We start from the raw sequence: 26,553 nt of genomic DNA on the forward strand, positions 1-26,553 counted from the left end.
TACATTATTTCCCTTTAATGACTTTTCTTAACACAGACTCATCCCTCCAAAGTGGGATTTGCTGATTATACTCCACTTTTCTTCCATACGGCAGGTGTGCTTCCTTACTTTCCAAAACTTTCCCTTCTGTCCGTTCCCAGTGAGAAGGAGTAGGTTTTAAAAAGTGTCATTGGAATAGCATGGAGCTGATAGTCAATTACCTGAGGGGTAGTACATGAAAGTTTAAAAGAGAAAACTTGTTTATAAAATACAACCAAGACCTCAACTTTGGAACACATGTGGGAAGGGAGAAAGGAGAAAGAAAAATGGATCAAATCACAAAACAATGAATGAACAATTACAGGGGTTCTGGTCACCCTGAATAGTATCCTGTCAATGCAGTAGAAAGGCAAAATGGATAAAGATGGATAAAGATCCTGCATGTGGTTAAAATTTTCTTTGTCATTTTTTGAGAGCATTACTGAGCATGATTTACATGTCCTAAAACACATTCATCATTGGCATACATTTCGGTGATTTCTTAGTAACAGTTGTGTAACATGTACCACAATCTAAGTCCAAACATCCTCATCACCCAGAATGGTCCCTTGTGGAACTAGGAACCTTTCCTCTAGGAAACTAGTTCTGCTTTTTGTCCCTAAAAATAGACCTTGTCTAAAAATTTCTAAAATTTGGAAATGTACATGTAGCCTTTTATTTTATTTATGTATTTATTTATATATTTATTTATGTATGTATGTATGTATTAATTAATTTATTTATTTATTTACCTGGCCTGGCTTCTTTCACTTAGTGTGACTCGGTACTACTGTATGTAGCAGAAGAAGCAGTATGACTGTGTTAGCCATCTATGCAGTAGCATGACTCAGTCCTGTATATGTTTCTTTGAAGTACTCAGTGGTATTCATTGTATAAAAACAGCACGTCTTGTTTGTTTGTTCACTAACTGATAGACATTTGAACTATTTCCAGTTTTGAAGAACATGAATAATGTAGCTAGGAATGCTCTGTATGCCTTTCTATGGACACATATTTTTTAATTTCTATTGAGTGTATCTGGAGACACCCAGGAGCAGAATTGCTCAGTTGTATGAAAGGTATATACTTACCTTTTCAAGAAACTGCCAGATTCCTTTCAAAATGCCTGTACCCTTTATGTGTCCACATCATCACTGATACTTGCTATTGTCAGTTACGTTATCAAGCTCATTAAAGCAGGTAACTCGCCATATCTCATTGTGATTCTAATTGGCATTTCCCCAAAGGCTAGTGATTTTGAGATATTTTCATGTGCTCATTAGCAATTTTTCCATCTTTGATAAAATGTCTATTCAAATCTTCTGCCCCTTTTTTTTTTTTTAATTTGGAGTGTTTGTCTTCTTAGTATTGACTTGCAGTTTTTCTTTGTAGATTACAAATACAAGTCCATTAACAGATACATGATTAGCAAATATTTTCTCATGATTTGTGTTTTGTCTCTCATATTCTTAGTAGTGGTTTTGGAAGAGAAAAAAGCTTTTAATTTTGAGAAAGTTCAATTTATCATTTTTTCTTTTTGTGTTTCATGCTTTGATGTCATATTTAAGAAAATGTTCACCAACCTAGGTTCATGAAGACTTTTCTCTGTATATCTTGTACAAGATTCATAGTTTTAGCTTTTATATTGTATAGGTGATCCACTTTGAATGGCATGAGCTAAAGGTCTCAGTGCATTTTTATTTTTATTTATTTTTTTACCTTTTGCACAGAAATATCTAATTGCCTCAGCAGCTTTTATTGTAGAAATGATCTTTTCCCCACTGAATTACCTTGGTATCTTTGTTGGAAATCAGTTAGCCATAAACGGGAAGAGGTTATTTCTGGACTTCTGTTCCTTTCATGTATAGTTTACTTTATGTCAAAATCACATTGTCTTGATTACTGTAGGTTGATAGTATTATTTTGAAATCAGGTAGTGTAAGTCTTTTTAAATTATTTTTCTCTCCTAAATTGCTGTGGGTATTCTTGGTCTCTTATATTTCCATATAAATTTTAGGATTAACTCGACAAATTCTACTAAAAAAGACTGATAAGGATGTTGGTAGAGGCTATGTTGAATTTGCAAACCAAATAAATTGTGGAGAATTTCCATCTTAACCGTATTGCATCTTTCAATCCATGAACATGGACTGTCTTTCCAACATGCTTTTAAATTTATCTCAGCAATGTTGTGGATTTTGGTGTGTATATTTTGCACCTATTTTGCTAAATTTATTCCTAGGTATTTTGTCATTTTTTAAAAAAGATTTTATTTATTTATTTAACAGAGATAGAGACAGCCAGCGAGAGAGGGAACACAAGCAGGGGGAGTGGGAGAGGAAGAAGCAAGCTCATAGCGGAGGAGTCGGATGTGGGGCTCGATCCCACAACACCGGGATCACGCCCTGAGCTGAAGGCAGATGCTTACGACTGTGCCACCCAGGGGCCCTATTTTGTCATTCTTTAGGCTACTTTGGATGAAAATATTTTTATTTTTGGATTGTTCACCACTAATATATAAGAGTACAACCGATTTTGTTTCGCCTTGGCAATCATTGGCTAGTTCTTATAGTTTCTTGTAGATTACTTTGTATTTTCTACATAGGTAATTGTATCTTCCTCAAATAAGTATAGTTTTACTTCATCTTACCAACCCGATGCCTTCTGTTGTTGTTCTTTTATGTACTTTGTTGCACTCTCAAACCTCCAGTACAATGGAGAGTGTAAGTGCTGAGAGCATCCTTTTCCCATTCCTGATCTGATGGAGAGGCACTCACCCTCATCGTTAAGTATAACACTAGCTGTCGGTTGTTCTGTAGATGGTTTTTTCAAGTTGAAGAAGTTTCCCTTCATGGTCTTTTCAGGTTGAAGAAGTTTCCCCCTATTTCTAGTTTGTTGAATCTTTGTTTTTCATAAATAGACATTCAGTTTTATCAACTGCTTTATCTGTGTTTATTGAGATTATCATGTAGTTTTGCTTTGTTTTATTAATGTGATGCATTATATAAAGAGATTGAATGTCTTTATTTTACCTTCAATTTGAAGGATTCTTTCACCAGATATATTATCCCTGGTCGATAGGTGGTTGTTTTTCATCCCGGTACTTCAGAATATGTCATTCCTATGCCTACTGGCTTCTATTGTTTGTAGTAAGAAGTCATCCATGAATGATACATCATTTCCTTTTATGAAATGAGTATTTTTGCTGCTCTTAACATATTCTTTGTTTTTCGGCAATTTGCCTGAAAATTTCTCATCACCTACCCTGATGTCTGATCACCCTGGCCTGCCTTCCATGAAAATCCTGTTAAGTTGGTTTAACAAGAAGCCGCCTACCTTAATGTCTTCTCTTAATAATTTTCCATCCACTCTGCTCATTGGCTGTAAATCCTCAGCTGCCTTTACTGCACTTGGAGCTGAGTTGAGCCCCTCTCTCCCTCCTGTTGTGATAGTACTGACACCTATCACAAAGGTCCTGAACGATACCTTCCTTACCATTTTAGCAAGTGTCAGAATGATTTTTTCTTTAACAGTCTCTAGATTTATTTTTTAATTACTGTTTGTTTTAGCACTATACTGTGATACCTCTGGATTTTGATATTGAATCTGAGGACTTTTTTTAAATAACATATCTGGACTTCATCTGCTGAACCTATTTCTCTTAATGATTTTTGCTTTGATTCTTCATTTCTGTATGGCTTCATGTCAGCCAGTGATTTGCACAAACACCTAAGCCCGTAGGTTTCTTGCCCCCTTTGCCCGTTGACTTGAATGTGGGTTGGGGTGAGGGCAGGAATTTCAGGCGGGGCTCAGGACTTCCTGTAGGCATAGACATGCCCCCACATCTCCTCTATGCATGGGAGTAGTTTCAGAGATGTGCGGAGAGCTTACCCAGCCCTTCTATTGGGCTCTCATTTTCTGTCTTTTTCTGCTGAATTTCTGGCTTGTTTGCTTACAGCAACTGAGACCACAACTCTACAACTCATATTGGCAGAGCTGAGGTCGATCTGCTTTCAATTCCCACTGTGCTTGATTCTTTTATTAACTCCACACCAAACTCGGTCTGTCCTCTCTTAAAGCAAGTCTGCTGCTTTTCGTGGCCAACCCTACTTTTATAACGTTATGTCAAGTGTACTTGGGGGGTCAAGGGTGTCCAGTGATGTCCAAACAAGGCCACTGACTCCTGCTTTTCTTACCTAATGTTGCAACAGTTTTTTATGAATAATATCTGAATTTGTCCCCTTCGATGGATTCTTAGAGGCCTAAATGGTGTTTTTGATCATTTTGCTTCAATTTTTTAAAATTATTTATTTATTTGAGAGAGAGAGAGACAGCATGACTGGGGAGAGGGGCAGAGAGAGAGAGAGAGAGAGAAAATCTCAAGCTGACCCCGTGCTGAGCGCAGAGTCTATGTCATGGGGCTGGATCACAGGACCCCGATATCATGACCTGAACTGAAATCAAGAGTCCAATGCTCAACCGACTGAGCCACCCAGATAACCCACATTTTGCTTAGATTTTTACTTTTTGGGAAAAGAATTATCCAGCCTCCTCACACCACCAGAACCAAAAGTCCTACCTCCTCGATGCCCCTCTTTCCACTTTCAAAGAGCAGTTTCAGTCAGGAGTAGAGATGGGACCACATGTATAGTATAAAGGAAGTGATAGAATTTTGAAAATAAGGATTCCTGTGATGAATTGGAGGGAAACCAATGAATGAAATAAAATAAAGGCACTGTATTAACAGGAAGAAAATATTTTTTTCTTTTTACTGAAATAATTTAAGTGAATATTTTCATGAATCAATTATAAGTCATAGATTGTAGTTTATTTTTATCAAAGGAAAGTTCCATATAACTTTATATGACTACTATGCAAATGTATTCATTTTATAAGACCCTAAATTTCATATTTATTTCATACTCTCTATGTCTAATAAAAATTATAGGATGACAGGTGTGTGGAGCACTGAATCTTTGTTCTGTTGAATTAAAATAATCGAAGGAAGTGCTGTCTGAAGAGAACTGCAATATCACAAGTCATTTAGCAAAAACGTCATCCTGCAACTTATTGCAGAAGCCTTCAAGAACTGCGCTTCTGATAGTTTCATAAATAGACCGAGAAAGAAACAGAAAAAAAAATCTATATGAAATGCAAAATACGAAATGAAAGGAGTCAGCATGATGTACTAGGAAAAAGAAGTGAATGTCTGGAAGCACAGTGCAGTCTTTTCTGCCTTAGCTGAAAATCAAAATAAGGAAGAATCAGGAAGACTCAGACACTATTTTGGAAAAGTTCTGGAAAGGGCAGAGTGTCTTCTCAGTGACTCTTCCTGAGGAATTCACCACAGCACTATCGCTCACCTTTTCTACTCTCTAGGTGGGGTTAGAATACAAAGAAACCCCTGTTAATAGTTGATCTCCCTTCATAATAGAAAGCACTGGATTGAAACAAGTGGTTCAGATGGTGAGGTTTGTATCAGCAGCAGAAGGCTGTGGGCTAGATGGTCGCCCATGTGCACCACGGGAAACAGTGAGGCTCATTCTTCATTATTCAATCGGGGTCTACGTTGTGGACCAAAACTTCCCCTTCTTCAAATGTATTTTGCTATCTAAGTCAGGTGTGAAATATTTCAATCCATTTTTTGGAGACAAGCACAGTTCTATTGTAATTTTTATTATAAATAAGAACCATTAAATGAATTCACTGCTATTTTCCGAAAACTTCTTCCCTAAAATTAGGGCACTCTCTCCAGCATTGCCTGCTCTCAAAACAAAAAATAAAGAGAAAAAAAAGAGTGCAGAGACTACTATCCATAAAATACCAAATACTACTAAATTCAGCATTCAGTTTTCACACACTGAGTCTCCAAGGCGTTGTCCCAGCCCCTGAAACCCTCCATGACACCTCCTCCTTGTCACTCTGTTTCCTGTGCTGCTCTTTCTGGATCCTCACATTCGGCGTCCCCCAGAGCCTAATCCATTCCCCTGTCCTCACATACCTTTCCCTTACCACTAACTGCGCATAATCCATGGTCCTTGATCTGTCGCTCTTCATTCACTCCCAGCTCCAAATGCGACCCAGACCAGAGGACTTACATGCGTACCTTGTAGCTCGCTCATTGCTGCTTATGTTCATTTTCAGTAGTGCCTGTCACATCATGTCAGTATAGATTTCTTTGTTATTAATAACATTCCTCCTCTGATGGTACATTCTAAAAAAAATAAAGAAAGAAGAACAAGGAGAAAGAGAAGGAAGAGAAGGAGGAGGAGAGGAGAAGAAGAGGAGCCCACTTTTATTTACCAACTTTAACTTACCCCCCAGGTTCTAGCATTGTCCCTGGCACCATGGTAGGCTCTCACTAATTATTTAGAAATGAATGTTTTCCTCCAGATTATTATTTTCCCCAAATCAAGTTTAGAAATTAATTCTGTTATGATGATCATCACGTGGTCTCAGTTGGCTTACTTCTATAACTCTTGTGGAAAGGATACAGAATTTTCCAGGCTTTTCTAAACTCAGATTTACATATTTTCACATGTCATCAATTCAGAGTTCACTTTACAAATTGAACTTCATTTTAAAAAGACCTAAACATGAATATTTATGACCTTACCTTGTACTAAATATCACCAAACTTACACATATGGTTCTATTTTTTTTTTTTTCTGCCTGGTTTGGATAGTTAACATGAGTAATAAAGAGATTGAGAAAGACTTTCTAAGAAATATATATATTTTTTTAAACTGCTTAATTTATTAATTTGGATAATAGCTTTGTTTAAAAAAGAACTGCTTTATTACAGGGAATATATATATATGTTATTTATCTGTGTATACATATTTTTTTATTACTTGCTAAGGAACTAATCATGATTTCTAAACAAGGGTAACTCTACCACTTCCATATCATGAGCTTTGGCCATTGTGATGAATAATCATACACTAAATCAAGGATGATTTCATGTATTAATGACCACATGACACCACGTACCAAAACTTCAAAATACAGGACGCCTAGAAGAACAAATAGTCACAAAGCAAGCCAAGGAGAATCATTAATCATAACTCTTTTCCTATAATATTTGGGATTCTAGCATTGAAGAGACATAATTTAAAATTAACCTACCTTTTTCTTTAAAAAAAAAACAGTACATTTTTGGTTCATATATCAGAAAAGGTCAGTGGTGAATTTGTCTTGGGCAAACGTGGGAACAGTATCATCAATGATATTCTCCCCCTTTTCCTGGCATTGTGTTCTTCTCATGGTCCTCAGTCCTGGAAAGAACCAATGTAGACATAAAGATGAGCAAAAGTTGACCAGTCTAGCCCTCAGGTAATTAAGAGCCACACTTTCCTGTGCTTGTAGGAGTCACCCTGACTATACCAACTTGGATAACTTGCCGATTCTTAAACCAAACAGTCCAGGCCAGAATCTCACTCCCATTGTTGGAGCTAAGACCAGCCCCACCCAAGCATGGGCTACGAAGGGGATGAACATCTCTCCAAGGAAAACAAGAGGCTCTTACTAGAAGCAAAGCCCAGGATCCCAATGGGTTGACATGCTTAGTCACAGTTGACTTAGCCATCATTCATATAAAAAAAATCAATGTGCAGTTGGTTATAGTTTAAGCATGATGATTCCTTCTGTATGAACTGTGACTTTTATTGAATCCTTGTTTCATTTATGAGACTCCGATCTAAGTTGTTTGTTTGTTTTTTTCTGTTTATGATCCAACGATCTTTACATTTTTCCTTTTAGGTAAAGCCATTATTTTTCGATTTCTCAGACCCAGGAAAGAGATTGAGGAGAGAAATAAACCACAGCCAGATCTAGACATGTTGTATTTATTTATTCACTTTTATTTTTATTTATTGTGGGAGCGATGGGTGGCTGAGGATGTCTGAAACATGTGCATGTGGGGATGGCGAGAGGAAGGGATTGTGGGAGGGTAAAGTTCAGCTCTATGAAGAGGACTGTAGTACACTGCAGAAAAAGATATATAGATGTTCGACTTAGACTGTCTTGCCATTTATGAAAACAATTGCAAATCATAGATTTTATTCTACTTTCTGGTAACTTATAAGCAGCACTTTGGCTTCTCCATGAACATCAACCATTCCTCCATCCTCTTTGATTTAGGGGCAGACATCCCCTCTGCCTTGGGAACAGTTTCACATACCTTCATCTCAGAGACCACTGGTCACAGTCATTGGGTCGTAACTGAATGAAATTCCCATCAGAGTTTAGTTTCTGCATCTCTCACAAGGGATATTACCATTTTTCTGGATATTCAGCCAGTGTCTCTGTTCCCTTTATTGAATCTTGGACCACCAATAATTTCTTCACCGAAGTTTTGTTTGCATGTGTGAGGACTCAGTTATGTTGATTTTTAGCCCACTGTGTTCTGATTTAGTACTAAAAGACTGAAAAATAGTGTAAAGCTATTTAAATCACTAAACATGGACTGATTTTTAGCTTATTTGTTACACTCTCTACCTGCTGTTGGTTTCTGTGGAGCTAGTGGTGTTCCCTGAATATATTAGCTCATCTGTGGTTGGCTGGCTCTGCAGTCTGAGGACTGTTTTTCTCACCTGCACTTTGCAGTACTCTCTGGTATTTATAGCACCTCCCAGATGGGTGTCTTCCTCAATTTAATTATTATCCAGCTTATCCTCCCTTCCAATATCATTCATGAAAATGTTAAATAAGGCCAGCCATAATACCTACATCCCCAAAGCATGCTCCTCAACAGTTCTTAACTTGATGCATTGCCATTTATCATTAAATTCCTTTAGCCAATTTAAGTCCCAGGAAGAATGTTAATATTGAATCCAATTTGAGCTAAATTTTAATTAAGATTTCCTGAGACATTATGTTAAGTGATTTACTATAATCAAAATTGATATCTCCTCTGCTACTCCCCCCACTCTTAATTTTCTAATTTTACCCCATGTGAAAGAGAATTGAGTTGGTCTGCTTGACTTATTCTCCATAAATATACATCATTCATCTGTTCTGTTTCTGCAAATAGTTTCCTTCTCCTTTGCCTTTAGGACCATGTCTGTCATCCTCCTATAAGTCCCCGAATCATTTTATGAAATGCGTTTCCTGCTGGCAGCCACATCTGTCCACCTCCAAATACCTAATCTCAGCTAACTAAATGCCAATCTCTCAAATTTCCTTCTTTCCTTTCAATTATTTTTGTAGCTACTAGTTCTATGCACATTATCATTCTGAATGCAGTTGATACTAAACATAGAAACAGAGTATGCACAGTATCTCCCCTTGAGGGTGATGGTGTGTGTAAGGTACTTTGTTTACATCTTCTCGGGATGGTGAGCATGAACATCTGAATGGGCCATTAATTAACATGGTACTCTCGAAATTGAATTCAAGTTTCAAGGTAAATGTGTACACTTGCATTTGATCTAAGAAGGTACACCAGAGTACCCAGGAGTCACCCAAAGGAATCTGTGAATGATAAAGAACTAGTACTTTATAGAAGTGAAAACTGGGGGTTGGAAATACACATAAAATATTAGTAAATAAATTTTTTTCTATAGGTTTACTTATTTAATATTTTATTTATTCAACAGGAAACTTTTAATTGTTTTCCTGTTATGTATAAACTTATATGAGGCCACCTTTCTTATCCCCATCCATCACTTTTGGAATGAGGAAAAGAGAAAATTCTGTGAATGTCTGGGGGCTCCTGGGTGGCTCAGTAGGTTGTGTCTGCCTTTGGTTCAGGTCATGATCCCAGGGTCCTGGGTTTGAGACCTGCGTCAGGCTCCCTGCTCAGTGGATAGTCTGCTTATCCCTTTCTCTCTGCCTGTTTGTGTGCTCGCTCTCTCTCTCTCAATCTCTCTCAAATAAATAAATAAATAAAATCTTAAAAAAAATAAAGAAAATTCTGTGAATGTTTGTAAAATGCATATTGTAAGATTTCCCACTAGAATCTACTTTCCCCCGGGAGTAAATTTATATTTATCAGCCATTTAAGGAGCCTTATGTAACTCATTAAATCATTCTAAACTTAACTTTGCTTTATTGAATTAATAATGGTCATTCTCTTCTCACACATAATGACCCAAAAATAGTTTTAACTATTGGATACATGTGGCTTCAAAATGGACCTACAAATTAGCCTTAAGAAAGCGCATGTAGTGTTATCAAGGGCCTCTGAATTCATTCCCTTTTCTCAAAAGAAAAAAAATATTTCTTGGGCTTGACAGTTTAATTTTTTAATGAGATATTCTACAATCGGAGATGGATTTGTTTGATTTTGAAAGATAATACCCTAGGCCTTTTCTGTCTTTTATAAGTCAGTGTGAACAAGATCATAAAGATATTTCCTAAAGCGAAGTAGAAATAAAAAGGACGCAAGGACGAGAAACTCTCTGAGAGACGGAAGGAAAACATTATGGATGTAAAAAGCAAGAGCAGAAAGAAGGATGACAGTAATAAAAACAGACTTCACCCACTAGGTTTTCTCCAGTCTCGGTGAACAGTAATATGTGTTTATGTGTCCAGAACAGAAGAGTAAGGTAGAGGGGGAAAAAATTAACTTTCCCATAGTGATATTAGATTTGATGTTACAGCTTTCCTCTTCTTTCCTTTAGTAAATTAAAATAAAGACAGTCTTCAAGATCCAAAACTTTTATCACTTTCATAAGAAAAGGGAAAAAAAAAATCCTTTCTGCTGGGATTGCTTCCGCAACAGAGCACCATAGCCACGCTTCAAGAGAAGAGCGAATGTGCTGAGAGTTCTTTCTTCACCTGTATTTTGTCTTTGAAAGCAAGCTCCTTTTTTGAGGGGGCAAGGGCACAGGGGGTGGAAAGCTGAGCCCCAGGAGGACTGACGATGTGGTTTCTGTTCCAGCTCACGGCCATGGACGCGGACGAAGGGTCCAACGGGGAGATCACGTACGAAATCCTAGTGGGGGCTCAGGGCGACTTCATCATCAACCACACAACGGGGCTCATCACCATCGCCCCGGGAGTGGCGCTGACGGTGGGGCGCACGTATGCGCTCACGGTCCAGGCCTCGGATAATGCACCTCCCGCGGAGAGAAGGTAAGGCGCAGTGCAGCCACTGCTGCTTCTCTGAGCTCCCGGTTACCGGTGTCCTGACACTGAGGAAGCGCAGCAAGTGTACTTTTATTCTGTACACGCCTAAATTAGTCCAGAAAATTCGAGGGGCCCGATTCTCAGGAAGTGCACGTTCTTAAACTTGGTTAAGTTGTAGGGAAAGGACAATAAAGACAAGATTAAACCACAAAATAAGTAACTATGATTTCATAAATGTGAGGGATGCAGATATCTGTTCTAGGGGGGAACTGGGAAATATCAGAAGCAGGTAGCCAATTTATTGCTGAAAAGCAAGTTTGCTGACAGTGAGAGATCACAGATGTAGCAGCGACATGAAATATCTCAGGTTTGAAGCCACCTCTCAATGTCTAAACATATATAAGTACATATATATATATATATATATATGTATATATATATATATGTATATATCCTCTCTTTATATATACAAAGTATACACAAATATATGTGCATACACACATATATAAATGCATACACATATGTAAAAATATATACATTATATATTCTATCTATAGAATTTATTATAGAATTGATCATTTACCTATAAAATATATCTATATGTATCCCATTATGCATATTCAAATATATAGATACATAGATGGTATGAGAGAGTGAAAAGCAAAAGACTTCCCACTATTACAACTGTGTTTATTTAGTGCCCCACCTGAGATGTCTTTTTTATTAATTTCTTGTTTGTTTCCCGATTTTCAGTATGTATTTAAAGAAAATATGAATGAATAGTAATTCATTCCTGCACCTGTTGGGTTTGTCCCTTTACAACATATCCTGGGGCTCTTTCAATATGAATACTGAATAATTTCTTCAAAACTCATTTCTCAGCTACATAATATTCTTTCATGCATGTGTTATACGATGGACTTTCAAATTCCAGTCTCTCTTTTACTGACAATGAAGAAATAAATAACACCGAACAAGCATAATCTGAATATGTGCAAATACCTCAATACTCTAAATTCTCATTTACCAAAGGGCATATGCAATTATAAGTTTCAGTGATAACTGCCAAATTTTGTTCCATGGGGCTCATAACAAGTTACAGTTCCGACTGTAAAGTCTGAGAGTGGGTAATTCTACAGTCTCCCCAGCTGTGTGTCATACCAAACACGTGGATTTTTGCCAATCTGATAAGTAAAAAATAACATCTATTTTTTATCCATTTGCTTAAGAGTAAGTTCATTTTCTATGCTTATGAGCCAAGTCTGTTACTTTTCCTGTAAAGTCTGTGTTCATAGTCTCTGCCCCTCTTTTATTGATATGTCAATATGTCAATGTTGCTTTTCTTTAAAAGTGTCTTGGTTGCTCTTTATGTTAATTTTTTGACTATATATAAGGTAGTTCAGTGGGTTTTTTAACCATATTTTTATTAGGAACACATTAAATTCATAAATTAATTACCTAGGGTTAAATTATGTGTTTTTGATGTCAAATTGTTCTATCCAAGAACTTTCTATTTGTCCATACTTTCTCGTGTGTCCTGTAGGAATTTTTATTTTTAAATATTTTCTTTATACGAGTTCTGTGCATTTCTTCGTTTGTGTTTCCCTATCTTTTGCTGTTATTGTACATAGACTCTTTTCTCTTTGTTCTATCTGATTGATATTTATATATGTGAAAGCTATAATCTCTTATTAATTTTAACCCACTTTCTTATTTAATTCTTTTATATTTTTATAGTTTTCTCATCAATTCTTCAGTGTTATCCAGGAATGTATTGTATAAATAATGAAAATTTGTATCTTTCTTTCCATTTTCTTTCCTTTAATTTCATTGGCTAATCCCTGCTGAGCATGGAGCCTGACATGGGGCTTGATCCCATGACCCTGAGATCATAACCTAAGCCAAAACCAAGACTTGGCCTCTTGACTGACTTAGCCACCCAGGCATCCCCGCTCGTCTTGTTTTTAACTCAAGTAGGAATGTCTGCCAGATGTCCCCATTATATTGATGATTTTTTAAAAAATCTTTTAAATTATGTTAAGAAAGTGTTTATTCCCATTTTATTGGCTTTTTAAAATAAGAAGATATATGCCCATCATCTATGAAGACAGTAGTGACTTTTGTTCTTGAGCTAATCATATAATGACTGATCTTGATACGGTTCCTAAATAAATCTATTTTGCATTCTTAGTATGAATCCCGCTAGGCTGTGATGTTTTATTCTTGAATTAAAATGCTAGATTATGTTTGTTACTTTATTTAGTGAAATTAGTCTGTTCTCTTTTTGAGAAATTTTTATGAAGATTCCATACAGCTGTTCTGATATCTCATAAAAGAATTAAAAACCACAAAAGATGTAAGAAAGAATTAACAATTGTAATAGCAAGTGTGAATGAGTGGTAAAGATCTCTAAAACCAGTATATAAATCCAAATTTTGTTCTCTGAAAAAAAGAGATAAAAAATATGAAACATAATCAAATAGATAAGCCACCACCACATTTAATCAAAAAAAGGGAGAGGGGCACCCAAGTGGTGCAGTCTGTTAAGTGTCTGATTCTTGGTTTTGGCTCAGGTAATGATCTCAGGGTTATGAGATTAAGCCCCACTTTGGGCTCTGTGCTCAGCAGGGAATCTGCTTGAGATTCTCTCTCTTTCTCTCTCTCTCCCTCTCTCTGCCCCTCCCCATCCATGCTCTCTCTTTATCTCTCTCTAAGATAAATAAATAAATGTGTTTTTAAAAAAGGGATAAATTTCAATAATAAATTCTAAGAAGGAAATACTACAGAAAATAGAGGAAATTAAAAGAATCATAAGAGATACCTTTGCTTTAATATATGTAAAATTTGAAAAGATGAGTGAAATGGATAATTTTTCAAGAAGATACAGCTTATCAAAACTGATCCCAAAGAGTAATAAATTTTAAAGAGATCAACGTTATGGAGGCAATAAAGTTTTCAGAGCTCCCCTACCCAAAACTACAAGAGGGCCAAGCAATTTGACAGGAGGACCATAACACAGCCAGTGAGAGGCGTCATTCCCCATTGAGCCATCCCCCAGAGCACACGCCAAAGCCCCACACCACACTCTGCATCTCTCTTTTCTTCAATCATGGAGATGTCATAGGGGGATTCCCTGCTCCTCACGGATATCGGTGGACTGCCCCTCCTTCTCCTTTCTTGTGTTGTCCTGTTGAGTCTCATCTTGTCTGCTCCTCCATCTACAGATGGCAGCCCCTTCCCCATTGTCTGCTCTTCCAGCCTAACCTCTAACCTCCTTTCCACATGGTCACTTCCAGACCCGCAGGTCGCTCCAGTGGGATCTGGTTCCCAACTGTCCAACATTCCTTCAGTATCATCTGTTACTTGGCATCTTCTTTTTTTTTTTTTTTTTTTTAAGATTTTATTTATTTATTTGACAGAGACAGCCAGCGAGAGAGGGAACACAAGCAGGGGGAGTGGGAGAGGAAGAAGCAGGCTCCTAGCAGAGGAGCCTGATGTGGGGCTCGATCCCAGAACGCCGGGATCACGCCCTGAGCCGAAGGCAGACACTTAACGACTGCGCCACCCAGGTGCCCCTGTTACTTGGCATCTTATGGTCAGTCGTGCAGCTGCTCTGACCAAACACCCCTGGATCCAGCCTCAGTGCATTCCTTTCTCTCAAACTCAGATGCCATCTTGAGCAACACCTCTAAGTTCTACCCTAAAAACAAACACAGACGGACAATCCTCTGCTCTTGTTACTGACATCCCGGTTCGCGCCACACGTCTCTCTGATCCCAGCTGTTGAAACCTCTTCTCCGTAAGCTTCTGCCAATGCACCTCCCATCCCTTCTCTGTTCAGGGGCCTGAGAGATTCTAGCAACACAGGAAACACACTTTCTTTTTGCTCAAGCTCTCTTTGGGGTCTCACATCTGACCCGAAGTAAAAGGCAAACTCATTAAAAAGACCAGGGGAGCCCAGCACACATTGCCAGCGGCCACCAGCCAGAGGACGTTCCCTAGTGTCACCTACTCTGTGGGACATCATCTCCTGCTCCACCATGCTTCTCCACTCCAGCCATCACCCTGCCTCTGCTCATCCCTGAGGCTGGCAGCTACCTTCTGACCTCGAATATGACCTTCCCCTCTCAGCCTGGATGGCTCCTCTTTCCATTTGTCTGGTCCTTCTGGCCCCTACTCAACCATCACTTTCTTTGCAAAGTTTTTTCAGACAAAGTATTTACAGCTGCAACAGCCTTTCCATACTTCTATGCCGCTTTTTATCCACTGCACTTATCGCCCTGGGATAGGCTATTACGGACCTTTAGGTAGGGTATGAAGTTGATGGTCTGCCTTGCTTCCTCCCCCACTGGAATTTTAGTTCACAAGGACAAGAATTACTGCGGTTCCGTTGTCTCTTGTGTCTACAGAAGCCCAAACAATTCCTGGAATGCCCTAGGTGCTTAAAAGTTATCCGTTTTTATTGTTTTCCTAAATTCTTAACAAACATCTTTTTTTTCCTGTTTTTTTAAGCAGATGAATTAGAAAAGGAGACAGTGTAATATAAAATTCAAATAACTTTAAAGAGCCCATGAAACAAAAAGGCAAATTTGAAATTGTTCTGCCTTCTTTCATAGTATACACCAATTCTGTCTAATTTTGTCACTAATAAGTTAAAAAAAAAAAAGGTGTCAGTGAGAGTAAGATTTTCTGTTCCGTCCAACCAACCATTTATTATACAACCACCACTTACTGTGTCATGGAAATACAAAGATAAACAGAATGCCGTCGTGTGCAGGCCAAAAAAATTACAATACAGCGTGGAAAGTAGGACTATAAATAATTGAATTCAGTTCATCATGGTAAGTGTATGATTGAGCCAATTTCTCTGCTTCCTGGGGCATCGAGGAGGGCACTCGTTATAATAAGGGAGTACTTAGAAGGCCTCCCAAGCAGATGACTTTCAGAGAATGAGTCAAGGTTGACCAGGTGAAAAAAGTAAGTCACATTATTTGCACAGCCTGAGAGGTCTGAAAGAGCTTGGTCATTATGGGTAATTACCAGTCTAGTCAGTGTTACCAGTGCGTAAACCCATTCGAGAAGGGGCAGGAGAGTTAAGGGTCATTTTATGGAAAATTTAATTTGTTTTTTAAGAAGCTTGGACTTTTTATCCAGTCTCTGGAGGTATTTGTGAAGGACTTTAAATTAGAAGTTGAGTGAGATGAGTTTAGTTTCTGGAGAATCCGTCTGGTGTCCCTGTGGGAGATGAATTTGAGGGGGACAACATTGAAGGCAGGGAGATGACATAGGACTCTACCACTGGAAAAATCCAGGGGCTAAAGGCTTGAATTGGGTGTTAGGAAGGTGGAGAGATGGAATCGTCAAAAAAAAAAAAAATCTGCGAATATTTTGTCTAAGGTGACAGGGTGGAGATGTCAAGTTGGTGTGCGTGGTTTGGGTAGAGGAGATGAGCTGAATTTTGGACTCATTTAGTTGGATTTGGCCACTGTTCATATACCCAAAAGGCAAATAGATGTATACGTCTGAGCATGAGAAAATAGTTAAGGGCTGTTCCTTGAAAAGACACACGGAATACTTTTATATATTGTCCTAAGGTAAGATTCAAAGTTTGAATGAATTTAAAGTATAGCCTTATTCATACTGGGTTATTCCGAAGAGGAGTTAAACATGATTGGTGCTGTGTAATTAGCATGCGGTAGAAATCATGCAACCTACTCTTGATACATAACTTCTAATCTGAACAACAACACTGTGACTTTTGCATTACTCTATTTTTGCAGACCAGACATCTGAGGCTGAAAGATGATAATTGACTTGGCTAGATGGCCCTTCGCCCACACTCCCACCCACCTAGGACTATTGGATTCTAGACTTTATCTTCCACTCTGTTCCATAGCCATGACCTTTTGTCGTGATTATTCTGGAGGGAAAAAAACAAAACAAAACACTTCAGTTGCTTAATATCAGTACTAATAATGTGAATTTTAAGAATTAAGGCACTTTTTGTTTTTACCATTTAAACTTTTATTAAAGTCCCTTAATAGTCATCAATTTATTTTATGACTTTTTATTTCATTGAGTATAGTCCTATGCTATGTAGATCCTGTAAAATATATATATACTTGTATAATATGACTGATGACTTTTTAACTATTTTATAACTTAAGAGTGAGATTTTATAATCCACTTCTTCGTTCCCATTTGGAAGTCATATCACTGATTTGTCTCAATAAGCTGCTGCCTATAATAATCGGGTGCAATGAAAGATTTCATTGGAGTAAAATCTTATTCAACTCCAGGAAACAAAATGCCAGCTTCAGATTCTGAATACACAGGTGGTTTTGGTGACATTAAGCATTTAGTTGACCTGGCCTCATTGTTTTCCTTATGGACAATGGTCTGGACACTAAAAGAGCACCTTATAATGTTTGGTCAAATATCAAATGGGACCTACAGAGAATAAAATCTGAATACATCCTTTCTCCCTGCTGGGATAATGTCATGTTCCCTCTAGGATAATACATTTGCTATTTTCTGGAGGAAAATTAAGCTTTCACATTGACTTGATGAATGAACCAAAGAGTTGTGAGGTCTTGCTTTCAGTATTTCCTTTGAAAGGAAGAGGGTACTTGAAAATTATCAGCATGGAAGTACAGACCTTGATATATTTACAAATTGACCCAGCCAGCAACAGTGATATGTAAACCTACTTGAATCATAACATTAAAAAAAATGGCAATTTTCCATTTTATTCTTTTTTCAGATTAGAGATCTTAATTCATAAATTTAAATAACAAAATAAGGCCTATATGAATTAACTATTTTTGAATTTGTTATTCTAACTAAGAAAACTTGCTAAAGATTCAGAGAGTAAGAAGAGCAAGTCTGTAGTCTTTGTTCTGTTTTGTTGAGTTTCTCATAAGTACAAGAGGACAGATAAAAACCAAAAGTTTTAAAAAGTAACTGCATTCGAAGATAGTAATTCGTCTATTGGTTTATGTAAGTCTTCTTATACTTATTGAATTGAATTGAATTAATATTTATTTAATTTCAATATGAATAAAGTACTACTATAAGGTATTCATAAAGACACAGAATGAAGGACAGACCTGTCCCCAAATATCTTATAATATAATTACAATAAAATGATTGGTGCATAGCATGGCATATTTTCTTGATTCCCAATTTTTTTCCTTGGAATCCAAGGTTCTATCTAATTAACACAAGGTTAAATAGTTCATTCTCAAAATCATTCTTATCATTAATTTTATTCTTTTAAATAACAACAAGATATATTTAACATTAAGAATAGAAAATAGGAGTACTCATTTTAACAAAAATTTACTGAGTTCTCACAATTTTTAGCCTCTTGGGGAAGCCCTGGAAATATAAGACAAGTAAGATGAGATCTCTGACCTCAGAGTATTCATATGGAGGTGAGGCACAGGTAAGACTGGACAGGCAATGGTAGGTAATTACAAGCACAGATCAACTTCGACAGGAATGATAATGGGATATCCAAATAGAGCAATAAAAGCAAAGACCCAGAGACTTGATGAAGAATGGTGTGTTGTGAGAATATGCATTACTTGGCACATGTGAGCATATCACTAACATGCTTGCAGTCTATCTACCAGTCCCCATTGTTGTCAGATGAAGCTTAAATTAGTAAGTATAGCACATGAATCCCTACATGATCTCGACGTTTGTCTGCCTCTCAGGTCTTAACTCTTACCATTTCCCTATTTAAACCCTTCTCTGTAGTGCTACAAAGCTTACAGTTTTATTTATTGCCCTGTGAATTTGCACATGTGTTTTCCCCTGTGTGGAATGTCCTGTGGTCTTTAAACCTAAATCCATCTTGCATCTTAAAACTCTGTCCCTGTGGTGCCTGGGTGGCTCAGCGTCTGCCTTCGGCTCAGGGCGTGATCCCAGAGTTCTGGGATCGAGCCCCACATCGGGCTCCTCCACTAGGAGCCTGCTTCTTCCTCTCCCGCTCCCCCTGCTTGTGTTCCCTCTCTCGCTGGCTCTCTCTCTAAATAAAAAAAAAAAAAAAAAAAACTCTGTCCCGCAACATCCCCTGAGAAGTTCCTCTGACATCCTGCCTCGGTTTTAAATCTGAAATCTTTGCTCCTATACTTTTCCTATATGTACTTCCAAAATAGTAAAATAGAACCTGGGAACATTGAACTGTAAATATAGCTTTTCTAGCACAGTGTTGGTGGGAGACAAAGGAAAAGGGAGGCAATTTCTGTGTTAAGTCTACTAGGGAAACAATATACACACTTCCACCTGAGAAGCAAGGTAGAGAAGTAAAGTGACAAATAAATACCCGTAGCATGGAATCAATAGAATATTACAATACACATTGTATAGCCAACACTCCAGCAACATCATCTCATTAGTACTGAGTACTATTGCAGTATCAAAACAAACGGACTTTTTATCTTTTGAAATAGTTCTGCAAGGTGAAAGCCTCTGAAGTCTGTCTTCCCAACCTCTTCTATATTCAAATTCTATTTTGGTCTTACAAAAAAAACAAAACAAACAAAACTAAGAAGTCTCATTCATGGTATAATTAAAATTAATTGTGATAGCATACCTTAGCCCAAGATTTGAACCAATTTGTGATTTCTTGTAAGGTAGCATCCTTCATTACGAATGCTTCATACTACATCCATAGTATCAGATAAGTCAAAAATCTCCAATTTACTTCCCAAATTTGTTCTTGTAGGATGGGGGGAGAAAGGGTGGAATGACTTTGAATTTAGAAGCCTTGTCTATTAGTTTATCTTCCGTTCCTAATTAACTTTTTAACCTTGATTCAGTCACTTAATCTTTCTGATTTTCTAATCCTCTTTTGTAAAATGAGAGAGTTAAATTAGATGGCTTCTAGGGTCTTTTAAAATCATAAGATTACCTGAGAAAGTACATCAGCCCTTGGGTTCTACTTTGACTTCATTACCAAATGAGAAAGGTAAAGCTTTATGATTTTCCTTTTTTTTTTTTTTTAGAAATAAAGATTTATCTACATCATACTGGCTATATTACAAAAATAAAATTTGTATTGTATAACTGCTCGATTTTATGCATTTAAGACTAGCTATAAAATGTTAATACAAAATGTTCACATAAAATAGAAACATTATTATTTATCTAATGACTGTCCTGTTTTATTCTGTGCTTAACTCTTGCTGTTGAATTACTAGTATTTATTACATTAATGGTATCATTTTATTATGAATACTATTGGTATTAGTTTCAGGAAAGCTAACTCTGACACAATGTTGACATCAGGGATAAAAAGGAGATAGCATTTTAAAAGGCACTAACCCTCAGAAATCTGGTGGTTATTTAAATACATTATAGGAAGAGCCAGGAAGTTGAAGAGGAAAAATCTAGACCTTGAAACTTGATCTTTCTCAAACAACTCCAAGATCCAAGAAACATATGTAATTAGCAATTTTAGCATTTGAATTATTCTGGGAAGGAGCAGAGGAAGGGAAGGAATAAGGTTGGATGTAGGAGAAGCTGGTGTTGGACCAGCTGCTGTTCTGTCTGTCCTCTGCCTGGCTTCTTTATTTTGCATTTTAAAGTTGTCTTCCCTCCTAGCAGATACACCAGCCTCTTTGGGTGTAGAGGTACTTCCTCCGGTATTGTGGATGTAACAGTTTAGTCCCTTCCTGTGGTATTGGGGATGTAACAGTTTAGCCCTCTTGTGGGAAAACAGTCAAAGGGGGAAGACTAAGGAAACACACAAAGCATAATCAGTTCAGTGTAAACCATACTCTCATGAGCGCAAAGAGCCTCGTATTCTGGTAAAGACTTCAAGTATTCCAGACCAGTAAGCTGAAGCTGTAAAAAAAAAAAAAAAAAAAAAAAAAAAAAAAAAAAAAAAAGCCAAAAGCAGGAAAGGCCTAACTTTTTGAAAGAAAACTTTGAATCTGGAGTACAAGTCTGTTCTAGGTCAAAAAAAAAAAAAATGTTCATTAGTGAAAGAATCTCTTACCTCCAGGGTTACCAAGGTGAGCACTAGGTCAGTTTATAGAGGAAGCCCCAGGCTACAAACTTAAAAAGCAGGTAAGCCTACATGTTTTTCTGCCTAGAGCTCCCGGGACAGTGGTCTTCTAAATCTAGTGTGTGTAAGGATATTGTATATCCATAGAAAATGCAGAGTCTTCTGTCCCATACCGGAAGATTCTGATCTAATATGTCCCTACACTGACACTACCACACCCCACTTTGGGGAGGTGACCAGGTGTATGATGCCTTTAGGTATTTAGCCTAGAAAAGGGGAAGGATGCAATTAAAATGTTTAAAAAAGTTATAAGGGAAATTAATAAGGTATATGCAAGCTTATTTACCCCACTCCTTAAGAATAGAATAAGAGTCTTTATTTTGAACAGTTATCAATAATAATGGATAAATATGTTTTTGTATGTGCATACAGATACATATGTATACACAATCTACAGACACACCGATTTATTAATCTTATTTAACCCTTCTGCTAAACCGAGATGTTAGTATTACTCTCATTTTTTAGATGTCAGTGGTAAAACTGAAACAATTTGCCCAGGATTACACAGTGGTCCACATCCAAATTCTAACTCAGGAAGGTGTGGTTACAAATCCTGTCCTCAACAACATCCCTCAGCCAGGGTTATTACCAACATGGCAGAGGACAGATATTATAGGACTTCTTATGCACAGACAATGTGCTGGCCGGAAAAAGGGACAGACTTGTAAAATGTTTAAATGACTTGATGAATAACAGACGCTAAAAGAAGCCTGGGTCCTAAGGGTAATATCAGGGAGAGTATGTATCCCGGGGATGCTGTTGGAGCCAGGTCACCACCTGGGAAGATAATGGGTCCATTTCATTTTTTTTTAATAATTTTTTATTCTGTTATGTTAGTCACCATACGGTATATCCTTAGTTTCTAATGTAGTGTTCCATGATTTATTATTTGCGTATAACACCCAGTGCACCATGCAATATGTGCCCTCCTTAACACCCATCACCGGCCTATCCCAACCCCTCCCCCTTATGAAACCCTCAGTTTGTTTCCCAGAGTCCACAGTCTCTCATGGTTCATTCCCCCTTCTGTTTACCCCCCTTCATTCTTCCCTTCCCTCTCCTACGGGTCCATTTCAAAATGAAAAGTGGGGCTCCGTAATGCACATTAAATTTTGTAACTTTTTCTTCCTGCTGTGTTTTCTTTTGCATCTGGCCCTAAGATAATACCTATAAGCTTATAAGTAACATTTCATCAACCATTTTAACCTAATGTAAACATTTTACTCTTAGGGACGCCTGGGTGGCTCAGTCGGTTAAGCGTCTGCCTTTGGCTCAGGTCATGATGTCAGGGTCCTGGGATCAAGTCCCCCATGAGGCTCCTCACTCAGCGGGGAGCCTGTTTCTCCCTCTGCCTGCCTCTCCCCTCTCTCTCTCTTTCCTTCTCTCTCTCTCTCGCTGACTAATAAATGAATCAAATCTTAAAAAGAAGCTTACTATTAAAATCTCAGTTGTAAAAAAATATATGTATTTTGAAAAGAAAACAATTAGAATTTGATTCATTTTATTGACAGATTTTAACAATAAAGTGATAAATTCAGAGGCGAGAATAAATACAGGTACTTTGATTATAAATATAAAAACTGATTATAAAAGAGATTTTAATTTAAAAAGATAATTTTGGAACAATGTTGTGATAAATGTTAAGTGTGATTTTTTTTAATTCACTGCAACATTTTAGACGTGCTTATATTCTGTAGGTATCTCATCTATTGAGCATGTGTCCGGGAACAATTTGGACTTAGGCATATTATAAGATGATAACCTGAAATTTGCAGTGCCTATGATCTGTATTTCTCTGCAAAGCTTTTCAAAACGTAGTCTCTTTTAGCATAATAATATCAGAAAAACATTTTTGGTGGCCATGTATTTTAATTGAAGCAATTAATAAAAAGAACTTTGGCTTTAAAGAGAGAGCAACAGTGAGTGGGCAAACTGGTGGGGAGGGGCAAAGGGAGAGAGAGAGTCTTAAGCTGGGTCCATGCTCAGCGTGGAGCCCAACACGGAGCTTGATCTCATGACCCTGAGATCGTGACCTGAGATGAAGTCAAGAGTTGGATGCTTAATTGACTGAGCCACCCAGGTCCCCCAGAAGAACTTTGGGCTACTTTAAGAAAATTCTAGCCCCCAAATAGAAATGACATCAAATGTGTTTTTAGTGAAAAGTGGTGATTTTGTTAAAAGAAGTTTAAAGCATGTAACTTCGGCAGTGGTTATGTGTTCCTTAGGACAGACGCTAATTGTAGTCAAACATTAGTGGTGGCATCTTCTTCCAGATGGGAGACGACTAACTTTCTCATTACTATAATTTTAGCCAGCACTACTTCTGTATAAGCCTTGAACATCTTGCTTCTGTAGCTTTTGTTGAGCAAAGAAATTTCAGAGTTTAGAGATATCAAAAAATTTGATTATGTCAGTGCTTATATTTTTGTCTTTATAGTAACAGAATGTCGTCTTGTCCTTCAGAAAAATTCCCGATTGATGTAAGACTTTCATTAAATCTAATGTATAGCTTTTCATAGTATATTCTTCAAAGAAGACTTAAAAACACCTTTAGTTTTGTTTGCAACTAGTTCACACAACGATTACTTTATGAGCCTGACTCTTGACATGCATTTACATGAAGCCATTGATGTCAGCAAGAAAACTAAGAAAACACAGCCCGTATTTTGTTTTGTGTGTTATTGTAATCAATAATCCCTCTGCTGGTTTAATGGGAAGAGACCCCCAAGGACAGCTCATATTACTAGATATTTATAGAATGCTTTTTGTTATTAGAAAGACATTAAAAAGGAAAGTCAGGAGTCAAGGCTCCTGTTAATTTATTAGCTTTATTTGTATAGCTATTCTGTTTTAATTCACACTATTAATCTAAGCAGGAAAAATGGGTACCCTGGGCATTTCCTTTCTTTTTACTAGGATAATTTCGTAGAAACGTGATGTTTCAGTGGTAACTTTTATTTTGCCATCCTTTCATTCTGAATTGTTTTATTGTTTTCTCTAAAAATTCAAAATGTCCTCTCCTGGAAGCCCAACAGCTGAACGCGGACTGCAGTCTGTCATTAAAGGTGAGGTAGATTTTTACCCATCTTGTTCTGTTCTCCTTCTCTGCAGGCACTCCATCTGCACGGTATACATTGAAGTGCTTCCTCCAAATAATCAAAGCCCTCCCCGCTTCCCACAGTTGATGTACACCCTTGAAATCAGTGAAGCCATGAGGATTGGTGCTGTTTTATTAAATCTACAGGTATGCTTCTTGTTATATACAGAAAGCTCTATGGAGACAACCTTGAAGGCTGATGGGTCTGTATTTGTGGGGGGGGGGGGAGATTCACATGTCTGCTTGCACTCTGGTATAGGAAAATTCCATCTGGAAAGGAAAATGGGGGTAATATGGTTGGAGAGTTTCCTCGGCTAATCTGTTTTATTGATTGCCACAACTGAAGGACTAAAGTTAGCTGGTAGGGATTAGTTGCAATCATTACAAGACAGAATGAAGGGATTGGAAACATGCACTTGAATATTTTGTACTTTGCACCCAAAGAGTCTGCAGCTGACTATTATGTTCTGTCTCAAATTCCTTTGCCCAGCAGGATTTAGTTTTGCTGCAGTGTGGTATAGAGAAAATAGCTTGGGTTCACAGACTGACAGTAGGCATTCTAGTCCTGAGGCAGACAACTTCATTCTGTGGCCATGGGCAAATCTCGTAGTTGCTGGGCCTCATTTATTCATTTAGGTGAAGGGAGGAGGTTTTGCTGATATTTCCATTTGCAGATCCAGATTCATGGGCATATGAGTTACTTGCTGGATGATTGCTTGGTTTTCACTGTTTATACATTGCTGACTGAAGCACATTTGGCCAGAAATGGTTGTATCTTTAACTGAACCTACTAGTTGGGCTTCATGTGGTGTTGATCACTGTCCCTCACTCTAAGAATCATCACACGACACATCACTTTACCTGTGGATGCTCAGAGGACAGGGGACTGAACTTCTGGTGGTGTTACACGGGAATAGCTGAGCTCGCTAACAAGAGTTCGGGAAGCTGGCCTTGAAGGGTAGGACAGATAGATGTGCATGTGACACTTCAGGAAAATCCCAGCATCAATCTTTACCACCAAAGGAGGTGACACAAGGCCTAGTTACATCTTGCCCACCTCCCGTTTGAATGCAGACATGCTCTTACCCAAAGCCTGATGAGGTAAAAGTGGTGATTGCCAACAAATGTTTGAGCTGGAAAGGATGTGAAAGTAATGAGACACATCAGCCTCATGGTCCAGACGTGGAAAGTGAACCCCGTGGAAAGTAACTGGGGCCTAGATCAGTTGACTGAATTTTCATCATTTCCAAAACAAGGTTCATTCTCTTAGATCCCTCTTAGTACCCGAGGCTGCCAGAACTTTGGCAATACCAGATAATTCTCTGTGCCTCTGCTCTAATATCTATTTGGTTGCTTTTCCCCAGGTAACTACAGAGACTTTGCTTCTGTGGTTCATTCACTATTAAAACATGTGGGAAATAAAATTATGTGAAGGTAGACATCTTAGCAACAAGGAAATTTGGAGTATTTTCATGGACGAAATAAAAGAACCCCATAGTCTCTGAAAACCAAGTATGAAGACAAGTGCATTTAATGGAATAATGAAAATCTCTCTCTCTCTCTCTCTCTCTCACACACACACACACACACACAGATTTATTTGTGTAAACGAGAAGAAAAAGAAAATAAATTCTAGATTTATGAGATTCAGGCTAAGAAACTTTACACGTTTTACGTTTAAATATTCCTTCAGAATGTGCCTTTATACGATTTAACTTTCTATGAGGTAACATAATCTTACTTATAAGATGGCCCTAGGTCTCATTTCAATAAATCCCAGAAAGGTCCATGAACCATATTATGGGAGAATAACTCTACCTGTGAGTTGAAGATGGAAAGGAATTGGTCTTTTTCACATCTCAAATTTCTCTACTGCAAAAACTGAGCAAATACATGAAATGACATTTCTAGTCACCCTTTCTGCTTCTGGTAGGAGCAAAAGAAAGGGTGCCAATTGCAGTGGCAGTCTCTATGGGAAAGAATGAGGGTGTCATCATCAAGGCTTTTTTCATAAGCCACCAGCCATTCCCTTTTGCTCCTGATCAACTGAGATTGAATTTAAACTAGTGACCTAAAAGCTGAAAAGCTTCTACCAAATTACTCTCCCGGAGACTTCTAATAACAGAACACATCAGTGGTTCTTCTGGCTCTGTCCTCCTCTCTTTCACACGCTGCACTGCCCACTGCTGACTCACTGCTCAATTTAGAAAGACAGGATTTGTGGAGAAATATATTTTCAAAAGTAACAGCAGCCTGGTTTCAGAATGATCTGTTTTGACTGAGA

The 26,553-nt window shown here is 37.7% G+C and overlaps 1 protein-coding gene across 1 annotated transcript in view; it reads left to right on the forward strand.

Annotated features, from left to right (window-relative positions):
- PCDH15 (protocadherin related 15) overlaps window positions 1–26,553 on the forward strand; it is a 1,630,853-nt gene that overhangs the window by 1,302,292 nt on the left and 302,008 nt on the right. Inside the window, exons 16-17 of the mRNA XM_087863140.1 lie at window positions 10,904–11,097; window positions 24,284–24,416. Coding sequence (XP_087719266.1) covers window positions 10,904–11,097; window positions 24,284–24,416 — 327 coding nt within the window. The remainder of the gene's footprint in view (window positions 1–10,903; window positions 11,098–24,283; window positions 24,417–26,553) is intronic.

Source organism: Ursus americanus, chromosome 6, assembly GCF_024610735.1.
Source record: "Ursus americanus isolate L20-20 chromosome 6, mUrsAme1.1.p, whole genome shotgun sequence".
In the NCBI taxonomy this organism is placed as follows: Eukaryota; Metazoa; Chordata; class Mammalia; order Carnivora; family Ursidae; genus Ursus; species Ursus americanus.